The sequence below is a fragment of the Calypte anna genome, chromosome 19 (genome assembly GCF_003957555.1).
Source record: "Calypte anna isolate BGI_N300 chromosome 19, bCalAnn1_v1.p, whole genome shotgun sequence".
Lineage (NCBI taxonomy): Eukaryota > Metazoa > Chordata > Aves > Apodiformes > Trochilidae > Calypte > Calypte anna.
In genome coordinates this window covers 8,384,765-8,398,580 of record NC_044264.1, presented here as the reverse complement: position 1 = coordinate 8,398,580, position 13,816 = coordinate 8,384,765, and the positions used below count along the sequence as shown (strand labels likewise).

At 46.4% G+C, this 13,816-nt stretch overlaps 1 protein-coding gene across 3 annotated transcripts; it reads right to left on the bottom strand.

Moving 5' to 3' along the window:
* Positions 1–123: 123 nt before the first annotated feature.
* Positions 124–13,806, bottom strand: DHX40 (DEAH-box helicase 40). Of its 3 annotated transcripts, none has more exons than XM_030462525.1 (17): positions 13,494–13,806; positions 13,043–13,188; positions 12,023–12,142; positions 10,641–10,871; positions 10,394–10,460; positions 9,708–9,839; positions 9,429–9,528; positions 8,936–9,022; positions 8,262–8,444; positions 7,672–7,752; positions 6,835–6,992; positions 4,791–4,905; positions 4,394–4,502; positions 3,975–4,069; positions 3,411–3,480; positions 2,804–3,032; positions 124–1,194 (listed from the first exon to the last, which is right to left on the bottom strand). In XM_030462525.1, exons 1-17 carry the CDS (start codon positions 13,630–13,632, stop codon positions 1,055–1,057), a joined length of 2,202 nt encoding a protein of 733 aa, XP_030318385.1. In that variant the 5' UTR covers positions 13,633–13,806; the 3' UTR covers positions 124–1,054. The 3 variants fall into 3 exon arrangements, with proteins under 3 accessions (XP_030318385.1, XP_030318386.1, XP_030318388.1); XM_030462526.1 differs by having other exon boundaries at positions 124–1,191; positions 13,494–13,727; XM_030462528.1 differs by lacking the exon at positions 7,672–7,752 and having other exon boundaries at positions 13,494–13,727.
* Positions 13,807–13,816: the final 10 nt, after the last annotated feature.

The following is a 13,816-nucleotide window of genomic DNA, read 5'->3' as shown; positions in this document are numbered from 1 at the left end:
CAGTGCAAAAAACCAGGCATAAAATGTGACAGCAGGAGCTTCCTGGTTTTTGGAAAATTGTCTTACACAAAATGTTACCTGCTGAAAGTGAAAAGGTAGCAAAAAAAAAAAAAAAAAAAAAGAGCACTGCAGTATTTTAGGAGCACTGCAAGATGTGTCAGAAGATTTCCTCTTTATTGAGAAGAAACTCCATGGCCACAAATGCTTTTTACACACTTGAGGGGAAAAAAAAGTCTCATGTATTCTTCCTACACATCTGAAACTCATTCTTCAGACAGAAATTTATACATTTTAAAAATAACAGTCACCAAATTTGGAAAAACAGCCCAGTAGGCAGGAGACCTGCTGAGGGACTGCTTGGCTGAGCACTGGATTGACTGCTGGGGGGTTATTTTTGCCAACTGGAAAACACACAGTGCTAAGTCATCCCTGGCAAAAAAATATGCACTGTTAGCAAGAATGTGAGAACATTTATAAAATACTTTGCATACAAAAGACATCTTCACCCAGAACCATCACTGTACATGGTACAGCACAATCCAGAGTGGGAACAGCAGCCTGGAACATGTGGGAAATGTCTTTCTGAACTTGGACCCTGATGGTTCCACCATTAAAAAAGCACCTCCTACACATTCCCCTGAGTAGTGGGAGAGTAAGATTATGCAGCCACAACCACATGAAGTAAAATACATAAAAAGTGACAGTTTTACTCCTCTTAAAAAAAAAAATGAAAAAACAAGCCTTGAAGAAATACTTTAATGGCACTAAGGCCACCCAGACCTTTCTCTGTCATCTGAATGCCACAGAACTGGCACCAGAGGATCAGGTCTTCACCCACATTTGAGGTCACTCAGTTGTTGCCTGTCTCAGGTAGCAACAAACCTCAGTTTGGTGACATCTCCTTGCTGGATGCAGCAGAGGAAGGTTCCATTTGTACACCTTGGCACTCAGACTACACAAAGCAGAAGTTTGCTTTCATTCCAGTCAGTAACTTTGCAAACAGAACCAGAACAAACTGCCTTTCCTCACAGAAGGAGCAAAGCAGACAGGAATATTACCCCATTTCTTTCTCTGGGCCATTTAAACCCTGTGCTCTTTGCTGTTTTCTCTCCAGATAGCGAGCTCGGGCATCCAGTATTGATTTATCATCATTCCTTCTCTCCATCTTCTTTGCAGAGGTGTCTGGGACTCCTTCTGGGGGAAGAGGAGAGAGGGAAATACACTCTTAGTAACAAAAAACAACCCAACAAGCCAGCATTAAAATTACTCCTTTTTGTAAAATACCCAAAAAAAAAAAAACCCCAGCAGAATCTCAAATGTTTTTTGAGTCCCAGTCAGTCATTTGAATGCCTTCCAGAGAGGACAGATTGTGCCACAGCAGGGAAAGAATAAAAAAGAAATTAAAAAAAATTATCAGGCCTTAAGTCCCATGTCAATACTTGCAGCTGGGCTCTTCTTGTCCCCAAATGTCTATCTTGCTTTTTATTGTAACAGATACTTGTGTTTTCAGTTCTTCACTAAACTACATATCTCAAACTCATGTTTAGGCACTGGGAGCAGGAAAAAAAACCACTTAGAATAAACTATCCTTAACATTTCTGGAGGTAGGAGAAAGAGGGAGGAAAACAAACAGATAAAGGAGTGAGAAAAGTCAATACACCAGAGCAGACACTATTCAAAATGCACATTTTCCCACTGAGCTGAGCCCTTAGAATGCTGCTCCCAGAAGCAAAGAAAAGCAGGAAATATTTTCAATTTGAAATAAAAATTTGAATTAAAAAAAAATTCAAAGACTGAGAGCCTAAGTACTGTTTGGATGAAGCAGCCACTCCAGGCTGCTCTTAGGGCTCTGGACACCAGATTTTTTGATATGAAGAAGGAGCTTTAATAACTCTCTTAAACTATTTGCTATTATTCTGTGTTGGAGCCAAATAATTCAGCTCATGCTGCAGCCTTCCCTTCCACTGGGCACTAATTAAGCCTTTGTGAGCTGTTCAGACACCTATTTTTATGAAGCTCCAAGAAACACATAGTTTTGTAAGGTCAATATTAATCTCAAATTAATTTACAGTTGTTGCCTGGTGAAATCAAAAAGTGAAGGGAGACAAAGAACAAACCTCAGCTCCTTGGGGCTCCTCTGTGTTATCCCATAATGCAAACATCCTTCCCAGCAAATTTATAACCAAACCCAATTTGAGCTTTTATCACTTAAAATGGCAGTTTTGTACAATAATGCAGGACAGAAAGAGATGCTGGTCTGAGCTCTAGAGTCCACACTTTTTGTGTTAAGCAAACTGAAGAGAATCTATATTGCCAGTGCCTGAACTATTGAATTAATGGTTTGGAAGGGTCAGCTCAGGAGTGAAGAGGCCCAGCTGAGCACTCAGCTGCTTTATGAAACCTGCTGACAGGAGAATCCTAAGAATGTCAAGCAGCCAGATCAGCTACAGGCACCAGTTTTAATTAATCTGACTTTATTTAACCATATGGCACTAAACTGATTGTCAGAGTGAGACATTCACCCAAATGTGGGGTTGGTTTGGTGCCTTTTTTTCCAGTTGCTCTTTTTGTTGTGCGGGTTTAGGGTTTTTTCCCCCCCTTTGCCTTTTTTCCCTGTAGGAAGACAAGAAAACAGCTGGACCTCCACACATCAAGTCTGTTAAGCACGTATCAAACACCTGAAGTACACCCAGAGCTACACCCACAGCTCCAGAATGCACTCAGTGACATAATATTCAGGCACACGTCCACGACAAGCAAGGGAACCACCTAGGTTATAGATGCAGAGTTGTGATGTGCTCACCATGCTGCCTTCTAAGCTCCTCTTTATGTTTCCACTTGGTAATTTCCTCTTCAGTGACTTCTTCCCGGGCCACACTGCTGAGTTCATAGGCATCAATTTGATGCAACCTGGGCAACAAATCCTTGACCCACTCATAGCGCACAGGACACACCGTCCGGACGTAGATCTTGGATGTCACTGTGACATCATGGAAGATGATCCACTCCAGGAGAGTCTCCTGGTTATGTAGCTGGAAAGAAAACAATTATTTCAGAACCAATTAAAAAGAGTTTTTGCTTTCTAGAGCACTCTCCATTGGAATATCTTCCTGCTTGGACTCAGGAATGTCACAAAGCTGGTATTTCCCTGTTTTCAGACAGGGAAACAGGCAGAATGAATTGCTTAGGATTTCCAGGATATCCAAAGAGCCAGAGAGAAACCTCTCTCTGTGTCACACACTTGTTTCATAAGCCAAACATTTACCAAATTTGAAGTGAGGCCTCTCCCTAAATGAAACAGTGTTTCTCCTGGCCATAAGGGTCAGATCAGAGGAGGAAGAGTTTACAGGGATCTGCCCCTTACTCCCTTTATAGATCCTTTGCTACTTTAATAACAGAATTTAACTTACTGTAGATGAAGGATGGATATAGACTATGCTGCCATGTCCATCCATTGTGCAGAATGTCCTGGCTGCAGCTCTGAAAGGTTTGTGGAAAAAAAAACACAACAGAAAAATAATGAAACATATATTGCTGTAATTAGACAGCAACATTAAATAAGGAAACCAACAGCAACATAGAAGGAAACATTCAAATATACAAGCAGGGGTAGATCCTTACAGAATTAAGCTGTAAAAAACAATGAGGAATAAAATACATGTCTAGTAACACTGCAGAAATAAAAACACAAAAATAAAGAGGGTTTGGGATTGAAGTCTTTGACAGCCAGTATTTCCAAGCCCTTTAGTTTAATATCTGGAGCTACTCATCAGCTTGCAAGTTCATTTCACATCTAGAAAAACTGAGCAGCTTTCCTAGGAATGGAATGAGAGACAAAAGTCCCACCAGGCTTCAGCCCTGGGCAGAAACAGCCCCTTCAGCTCCAGCTGCTACTTGCAGCAATCCATGGTCTTACTGTTCTGCTTCTATAGCCAACTAAATCTTTAAATAATTCTCCAAACTTTATTACTTACCTCCTAGCTACATTGATGAAGTATCCTGCACACAGACATCTTCTCAGAATTTCAGTTCTGGAGCCTTCAAATGTCTCTTTAGGGAAGTCTGGGAGCTGTGTAATGAAAAACCAATGTGAATCAGGATCTTGGCTCAAGAATCAGTGGCTACATCCTCTGCATCCCATGGATTTTAAACTCTGGGTTTCTCACCCTACAGAAATCATGAGGAAAGGAGGAAAAACCCCTATTTGCTTGTTACCACCATCCTACCTGTCAGTTACACAAGCTACAGCCAGCATGCTGTAATAAACATTTAATTGGATTAGATTCTACTGGAGTAAAGCAGCAGCCATCTGGCAAAGGCTCAGCAGCCCAGTACATGTCTTAAATATAAATTTCCATAACTCAATCATAAACACAAACTGGATTTTTTTTACCTGTTTCAGTTTATTGATTATTTCCCGAAGTTGTTTTTCCACACTAAAAGCAGATTTTAAAGCTCTCCAGTGGATCCAGTGTTTCTGGCACCAAGCTGAAGGAGATTTGCTGAGAACAGAAATACTTGTGTTATGAAGAAGCCCTTTGTAAGCTGAGGGCAGAAAAGTTGCTTCTATTTTTTGTTGTGGTCGTACAAAGAGGGCAACCTACACAGGCAGATACTTTGTTAGTTTAAATAATCCATGTCTTGATAGAAATCACACATCACAACAAGGACTAAATCTGCAATTAGGCATCAGCACATCCATATCTATACACACAATGGATTGAAAACCCACCAGCAGCTGGGAGTTATGAGCAGTGCCAAATCAGTGACTGTAAGGAATGGTTTTATACCTTGCTTTGCATTGTTCAAAGATGTTTAAGAGGGTTGCAAAGTCATTGCATCCTCCCACTTGTGAGGAAAGCTCCTGGTGTTGAAGTTCAGCCTCCTTTTGCTTCTGAGGATCACCTGAGGAATTAAGTTACATCTCACTTCAAGCAAGCTATTTTTATTTATCACCCCTACTTATTTTTTTAATAGCAACTTTCCAAGGTGTGTTTTACAGTCTTGTGTCTTTATTCATATTATTTTTAGATGTCTCTCCTCCACAGCTGCAATTACAGTTCTTCCCCTTCCACTCCTGCTGAACACCAACATGGAGATGCTATTAAATCTGTGATTAATCTCATCAGACAGCACTGGAGAGGGAGACTTCTGATCTCTCAGACACTTTCTGCCCATTCCTCTTTCACACTCAGCTCTCATGCAGACATGGAACAGCAATGCTGAACAAACAGCTCACAGGGATCAAGTGAAAGTTTTGCCCTGGGAGGAAAAAACCCAAGACTGTAGAAACCACTCCATCTCATTTGTTTAACTCAGCTTTTGTGCTTGTTCTCAGGTGCCACAGTAATGGAGGTCTTAAAACAATAAAAATTCACCTTCACTACATGCTAGGAATGTGCTAGGCAAAAGCAACATTTCCAAAGTGTTATTTCAAGTTTTAAATACCCAAAGCATTTCTTCCCCAGCACAACCTATTGCCCTGCACAGAGAGAGGGGTGGCATTGCTGCCAGATAATGTCTGAATTTGTGGCCATCCCAAGTGAGAGTGGTGAGACAAGGAGAACTCTCTGTGCACATGTTGCATGTGAGAAACCACCCAGAACTCTGTGTCCTAACTCAGGGGGCTGCTGAAGAGCAACAAACATGTTTGCATCAAGGAGCTGAAGAGATAACAAGGGCACACGGCCAGGGGGAGGGTGGGAAAGCAAACTGCACGTTTGTGGGAGTGGGAAAGAGCCCAGAGCAGAATCCAGGCTATCAGTCCTGTCAGCAGTGTCTTTAGCTGTAGCACTAATGAGCACAGTTAATAGAGTACAGAGATAACTGGAGAAAAGCCAATGAGTGACTGGAAAGGACAAAGGTCTCCACAGTGACTGAGTTATATGTCAAGTCTAGAGGGGGGGGCAGAAAAGGAGATGGGAAACAGGACATGGGAGACTGGGTTTAGCACTAGTGAGAGGGGCCAGCTTGGAAGCAGAGCAAAACTACATTTCCCATTTAGAAAAACTCTAGAAATGGGGGCAGTGACAAGTGGAGCTTCTCACAGTAACTTAAAACATCTCTTTGGTTAAATTGAACAGAAAAGCCAAACCAGAGGCCATCTCCATTCTCTGGTTATCTGTAGTTAGACCAACAGCAAAACATCTGCTGTGGTGTGCTTTGGTTTTTTTGGTGGGTTTTCCTTTTTTTCTCTCCTCTACCATTTTCCCATGATAATCTCTCAGCAATCCACTCTCTTCCCCAGATGTTGCTTTACAGCTCACAGCCTTGAGCCAAACACCACCCAGTTCCATGTTGTTTTGAAGCCTTTTGTCCAGTTCCTTGCATGCACTCTGCCCTGACTCCAGGACCACAGAAAGCTGTTGAAGCAGAGGGGCAAAGTGCCACTGGAGATTTGTCCTCATCTAAACAGCCTTCCCCACAGATGTGCTGCAGTGCACTCCAGGAGTGAGACACTGCACTTAAGGAATCTCCCTCACATTAAAACATTTATTTAAAGTCCTTGTTTAAGGTAATTCCTTAAGTCTCCCACTAGTGTTGGGCACAATTGAGGAGAGCAGCTTGCTCTCCAGCAGGGGAATCCTTACTGTCAAGTAAGGACTTGTGCTCATGGTGCTCAAAATTCAGAATCAGTTCCCACTCTGGAACCTCGAGATCCCTCTGTAAGGAACACTGCAAACTGTTAACACAGCAAACTACTGAGAGAAAAAAAAAAAAGGAAACTGAAGAAAAGGTCTCCAGGTAAAGCAGCTTTCCCACTGCCTGGGATGTCCCTTGTCCAAGCTGAATTCCCACCCAGCCAAGGCTGCTTTGGGCTGAGGGGTTTCCTACCTGGACGAATGAAGACATTTTCCACAGATAACATGGCTGCTATGGGAAGCAGCAGATCTTCACAGTCCAGAGAAGCAGCTTTTATGACAGCACAGGTGAGGTTGGGAGGGAGAGGAAACTGCACCAGGAATTCACCCAGCCTTGTCACGTGGCCTCTCCTGATCCCAGGAAAAAAAAAATTCAAATAGATGATTCAACAAAACTGGATTTAAATGTAAACTGGAACATACACACAGAGTGTCAGCCCCTCTATCAAATGATAAAGAGAATGACTGAAGCATTTCCCCTGGAAAGGGGAACACTGCAGTCTGGGTGTGCCCTGGTAGGTGCTGGAGACATCAAGCAAGTGTCACCAGCAGCAGAACATCTGCTTGTGCCTGCTCCATGTCAGGCAAGGCCAGCTCTGCAAATGGATCAGATGCTTAAGATTCCTTCCTTATTTTTTTCTACTTCAAGAAGAATTCCTGGAAGCTTAGGATAAGATCTTGTTTCCTTGTCTTGAGTTCTTGGATGGGCCTCAGAGCTAATGCCTAAGCAGCTTTGTCACAACAGTCTGGGATCTGCTGTGGGGAACACAGAGCTGACGTAATTTGTCTGAGGTCACTCAGGAACTCCAGGACAATGTGGAGAAATTAATCCCTGCTTCAACTTCTAAGCCATGCTCCAACCCTAATTTTGCACAGAGTATATTAAAATACAGTAGTTAACTTCCTCATCTAATGAGGAAACATTCTACTGCTGGGGGAAGTCCTTCAGTCCCCAGGAACAACTCATCAACATCACTCAGACCATCAGATTTTTTAATTCTTGCAGTAACCACACCCCTTTATTTTTTACCTGTCAATAGCCCCACACTGGTAAAGTTCCTTGAGAGCTTCTAAAATGTGCCTTTCTTCAGGGGGATCCAAGTAGGGAAATCTACAGTTAAAAATGAAGAAAAAAAAAAAATCTACTGTTCACTCAGCATAACTTTGTTTTCACAGTTACTAAAATTCTTCTGTAACCATCCAACACAGGTTTCTGACCAAAGTGCACATAAACTTCATCAGTGTATGGCTCTTACTACATGTACAGCCTCCAGATGAATAATTATGATGACAAATCCCAGCATGGCTGTTGAACTGTATTTTCTATACATCTATGAACTGTGTTTTCTATACATGTATGATCCTAAAATTAAACAGCTCTCTGGAGATGAGACTTTTGGGATATTAATATCAGTATAAGGAGCTAGTTTTGGAAAAATCTCCAACTGAACTTGAGCTCAAGATCCAGTCTGGCAGAGGAGAGAGAGAACAGCAGAAAATCTGATTGTACTGAAGTGCCACAGTTGGCTGAGGACCTAATCCTGTCTCCTGCTGTTGGTGTCTGTGCTGCTGAGACTCCAGAAAAAAAAAATTATAATCCTCCCCTTCCACAGAGGTTACCTGATGACATCATGAACAGAAAGGCACTTCAAGGTCAGGATCACAGATGTCAGACTGGTTCTCTTGATCTCTGGCACTGTGTGATCAGGCATGCATTGCTCCCAGAACTCTTTGTTGTAGAGCTGATAGCTCTTCCCAGATGCTGTCCTGCCAGCTCGGCCAGCTCGCTGCCTTGCTTCACTCCTGCCCAAACAGAAAGACAGGGGAAAAAAAAAAATCATGCAAACTCTTAATCTCTTCTGTTGTTATCCCAAGAAGCACACTGTAATGTGATAAATAACAGCAATTTCTACTCTTGTAGGTGGGAGATACAGGATACCATGCAGCAGCAACTGAGAGCTCCAGCTAAACAAGAGTGGGCAGAATGAAGCAGCACTTGTGTGCAAGAGAAGATTTCTTGAACCTCCTCTGAATCAGGCTGTTGTATTCAGCAGACACAAGACAACATGTGAGCCTCTCCTGACTACAAACAATACATTGTCAATTCCTTCCTAATGCCTGTAAACTTATGAGAAGTTTTCTGTCCTCAACTTTCTACTTAGCGGCGAACAAATTGGCTTTTAATTCCAGAGCCTCAAAGCTGCTCCTTCCTCCCTTTTTCAAGATCAACAGACACACAGGATCCTCAGAGCAGCTCTCAGAAACACCACGCACATGACCTATTTAAAACTTACTTTGAAATGGGAACCACCTCCAGGATGTCCAGGCCAACCCGGGGGTTGTGATTCAACTGCTTCACAAATCCACTGTCCACTACGTATCTGAAAAAAAGGAGAGGAGAAAAGAGAGGAGAAAACAACAGAGACCTCAGCAGACAGAGAGGTAACTGCCACCTGCAGATCACCAAAGCAAGAACACACTGACCCTACAACCACTGCCAACAGTGTCAGCTGGACAGCTGCAGTCTGACACAGATAGTGGAGACTGTGTTCAATTAATGGAGCTGAGATCTGATTTCAAATCAGGGTCCAGTAATATTGTCATCTGTAAAACTACACAATAGAATCAGGGCTTGTATATTTTTTACTCACTACACACACACAAAAAAGCACCAGGTAATTACTGGGCAGGTAGAGTAGTGGAAAGGAGACTCGTTTTACCAAATCTAGCACAACCTTCTGAATTATTCCCTTTGCTACAGCTTTTAAGAAGGATGGGAAATGATACCTGACTCCTTCAATCGTCAGAGATGTTGCAGCAATGTTTGTGGACACCACACATTTCCTGATGCCCGTGGGAGCTGGCAAAAATATTCTTTTCTGTTGGTCTAAAACAACAGGCAGGCAGTCACACCATCTGCTGCACGACAGCGCTGAGCTTCCGCACCTCCTCGTCATTGTGTCCAACCACAAGAGGAATAAATATTGGAGCAGGACACTGTTTGTAACAGCTCTAGAAGTTAACATCCATATCATTAAAGTTCCAAGTGACATTATCTGCTCTTACCTGTTGACATGGACCCATAGAGTGGTAAGATGAGGAGCCCCTCCACAGAGCGATCCTGCACTTCGTACCGGTAATCGATCGATTCGGCTTTCTTGAAAAGCAAGTCACAAGCTTTTTCTATCTCAATTTGACCTAAAAATCATACAAAAGCACTTTGAGTCAACTATTTAGCTACCAAGCTGCCTTCCCAGCTTCCAACATCTTTAAACAAAACTGTTCTGCCAATGTTACAGAGTCACCAACACCACAGCAAGAGAGAAGTTACGAGTTACTCAGGAGGTGCCATCCAGTGCCTCCCACCAAGGCTTTTCCTTAAAAAAAAAGTGGAAAAAAGTGAATGCCTGGCCCATAAACTGCTGTAGGGCTTTGCAGTTAAAGAAATTGTCCCTTCCTGAATTAACAACAAAATAAAACACATGGAGAGTACAAGCAGAATAAATGTAGCAGGGGAAGAAAAGAGAAAATGAAGATTTTTCAGTCAGTATTTTCCTGTCTGATCTCACAGGATGGACCTGAGCAGGCTCTGAAAATACCACTTTAACAGGACTCTGTGCATGCACCTGCAACTTTCTCCTCTTTTCTCACTGCCCTGGGACAAACTGCAGTCCTTGAAGGATGTGGTTTTGCTGGCAATGCTGTGCTTGCCCTGGAATAAGCAGCACTTGTTAAAAGGCAAAAATTCTCACCTGTCAGGAAAACCAAGATGTCACCTTCTGGTTCATTTAAGTGGATATCCAGAGCCACTTTCACAGCCTGAAACAAACAACAGACAACCCAGTGACAGCTGGAAACCTCCCTTTCTCCTTCTAAAACTCCTAGTGCTAACTAATTCTTCCCTCTATCCTGCAGAGCTGGGAAGAGCACAATGCCACAGCAGGAAATTCTTGTGCCTTTCCCAGGTGACAACCCCAGAGAACACAAACCAGGCCAGACCTCTGTGACATAGGCAGAGCTCTGCACATCCCTGGGGCTGAGCAGGTTGCAGAATATCTCCTTCACAGGGTAACTTCTTCCTGGGATGTGCAGCACTGAACAGTGTCCAAAGAACTCTGAGAGCTTCTCCACCTCCAGGGTGGCTGACATCACCACCACCTTCATGGCTGTCTTCCTCTCTGGGGGTTTCTTCTGTAGAAAGAGTTTCTTCAGCAAACCAAATAAAATATCCTGATAGGAAAAGAGAAACAACTTCCATCAGTTCCACAGCTTGCTTACAAGTGCCTGAAAAAACTTGGGATGGGCTCATTTTATCCCACTGGTAGAGAGAAGACAGAAAATTGCATCTTCGGGGTCTAATCACACACTGAACAAGCTAATTGGTTTCTGGAACTGAATTAATTTTTAATCAGCTCATAAGCAGCACATAAATACAACCCCTTTCACTTCAAATCCTTTGGTTTTCATTTTGATGCTCTCATGCTCAGGCTCTTTGCAAGGAGTTACCTCAGGACTCATTTCCAAGTCATCAATCACCTCTGCCCAGCACCTGAGTGTGCACCCTCCTTGGCTGCACTCTTTATTTTTAAGCCTCCAGGAAATTTGGTTTATTCTGCAGTGCCTGGGGTCAAAAAATCTGTTTTTTTTTTAGTCAGACACAGGTGATGGAGCAGGAACTCCTCCCATCCCTCCAGCTCCACTACTTGCAATACCCTCAGATGCTTGAGAGCAGAGGGGGGTTCAGAAAGGCCTCCTCCCTTTTCCCCAGCTGGACTGGGAGGTTGTTTGCTGGACTGGGAGGTTGTTTGCTGGACTGGGAGGTTGTCTGACACCCAGCAAACACAACTGGAGGGCTGGGTGACTCCCTCCAGGCTCATCTTGCTTGCCCCAGCAGGGTCAGAGTGACCTCTGATAGCTTGTGGTGCTCAGGTCAGTCCAGACACTGCCAGGATCCCACAAGCTGTAATCTCCTTGCACAGCCACACACACACCCTGAGAAATGTTGGGCCTGGGAGTGAGAGAGAGGTTTCAGGGGTTTGTTTGTGTGTGTTTTTTTTAAACATTAGGATTCTAGAAATTAGTGTTCATTGTGCTGGCTTCAAACTCCTGGAAAAGTATCCAAACTCCTTGGGAAAGTATCCAAAAGCCAGACAAGGTTTTTCTGCTGCTTTCAAACACCACAGCTACAACAATTCCAAGAGGATCACAGCTGCACTTGATTTTCAGGCATGGAAAAACCCAAAGCAGCAACTCCATGGACAGCAAAGAGGATCAAATGCACCCCTGGAGGCTCAGCTGTGCAGAAGTGACAGGGAGGTGTGTGCAGCCCTGAGGAAAGGAGAAGCAGTGACCCCAGAGGGCAGGCAGAGGGTGACACTCACAGTGCTGAGGCTCCTCTCGTGGGCTTCATCCAGGATGATGACACTGTACCTGCTGAGAAGGGGGTCTGACAGGATCTGCCTCAGCAAGCAGCCATCTGTCATGTACCTGATAGCAGTGTCCTGCAACATTTCACCAGAAAACGGGGTTTTTAGTTCAAAGAACTGCAAAACACTTCATACAGAGCCCAGAGCACACACTCTGAGGTGCTCACACCCCACACCACAGGGGGTTTCCTGGGCTTCTCTCACAAAGTGTTCAAAACCCCCCACCAAATGAGTTACATGGTGCACACAGCTACAGCTCCAGCTCCCCCACGGCTCCAGCTCCCCCACGGCTCCAGCTCCCCCACGGCTCCAGCTCCCCCACGGCTCCAGCTCCCCCACGGCTCCAGCTCCCCCACGGCTCCAGCTCCCCCACGGCTCCAGCTCCCCCACGGCTCCAGCTCCCCCACGGCTCCAGCTCCCCACGGCTACAGCTCTCCACAGCTACAGCTCCCCCACGGCTCCAGCTCCCCCACGGCTCCAGCTCCCCACGGCTACAGCTCCCCACAGCTACAGCTCCCCACGGCTACAGCTCCCCCACGGCTACAGCTCCCCCACGGCTACAGCTCCCCCACGGCTACAGCTCCCCCCCGGCTACAGCTCCCCCACGGCTACAGCTCCCCCACGGCTACAGCTCCCCCACGGCTACAGCTACAGCTCCCCACGGCTACAGCTCCCCCACAGCTACAGCTCCCCACAGCTACAGCTCCCCCACAGCTACAGCTCCCCACAGCTACAGCTCCCCCACGGCTACAGCTCCCCCACGGCTACAGCTCCCCACGGCTACAGCTCCCCCACGGCTACAGCTCCCCACGGCTACAGCTCCCCCACGGCTACAGCTCCCCACGGCTACAGCTCCCCACGGCTACAGCTCAAGCCCCAGGAACAGCCCCAAGGCAGGGCCACAGCCCCGGGAGCTGCACACACCCTGTGACCTTGCAACCCCCTGAGGAGGGGACAGACCCCTCAGAGCCCCACCTCGCTGGTGCAGTCATCGAATCGGACCTGGTACCCGACCACAGTCCCCAGGGAACAGCCCAGCTCCTCGGCCACCCGCTGGGCCACCGAGATGGTGGCAACGCGCCGGGGCTGGGTGACACCGATGGCCCCTTGCTCGGCGAGGCCTGTGGGAGAGACGGGGAGAAAAGGGGCGCTGAGTTGTGCTGCTCGGGGACACTTCACACTCACGTCCCCGTGTCAGACACACCCGGGAAGGGTTTTCCAGTTCCGGAGGGTGAACCCAGCCGCTTCCTCTCACCGCAGCCTCAGCGGCACCGCACACACCGACCCCGCGTCCCCGCGGAGGGGACAGGGGCGTTACCGGTGTCCGTCGGGGCCGAGGCCGCAGAGCCGAAGGGGCTCTCAGGGGTTTCCCTCCCTCCCTCCTTCCCTCCCTCCCTGCCTCCCTCCCTCCCTTCCCGGCCGTTACCTGCCTCGAAGAGGTACTTGGGCAGCTGCGTGCTCTTCCCGCTGCCGGTCTCGCCGGTGACGATGAGGAAGGGCCGCTCCTTCACCGCCTCCACCAGGGCCCGGCGCTGCCGGCGGATGGGCAGGGCGGCGGCTTCCATGGCGGCGGAGGAGACCGGAGAGGAGGCAGCCGGGGCAGAAAGGGCCGGGACACTGATCGCGGACCGAGGAGACCTCAAGAAACACGGAAAGACCCCGAGAGACTCGGGGAGACCCCGAGAGGGCCCAGCGGGGCCCGGTCAGGTACCGCACACCCCCCCTCACGGAACCCTGCGCGGAAATGAC

Excerpts from the sequence above, each read along its gene's own strand:
- DHX40 (XM_030462525.1), bottom strand. The coding sequence starts at position 13,632 with ATGGAAGCCGCCGCCCTGCCCATCCGCCGGCAGCGCCGGGCCCTGGTG. Across the intron at positions 6,993-7,671 it reads CAGTGTGGGGCTATTGACAG|GAGAGGCCACGTGACAAGGC; the intron begins GTAAAAAATAAA and ends TCCTGGGATCAG. Across the intron at positions 4,503-4,790 it reads TTTGAACAATGCAAAGCAAG|CAAATCTCCTTCAGCTTGGT; the intron begins GTATAAAACCAT and ends TTCTGTTCTCAG.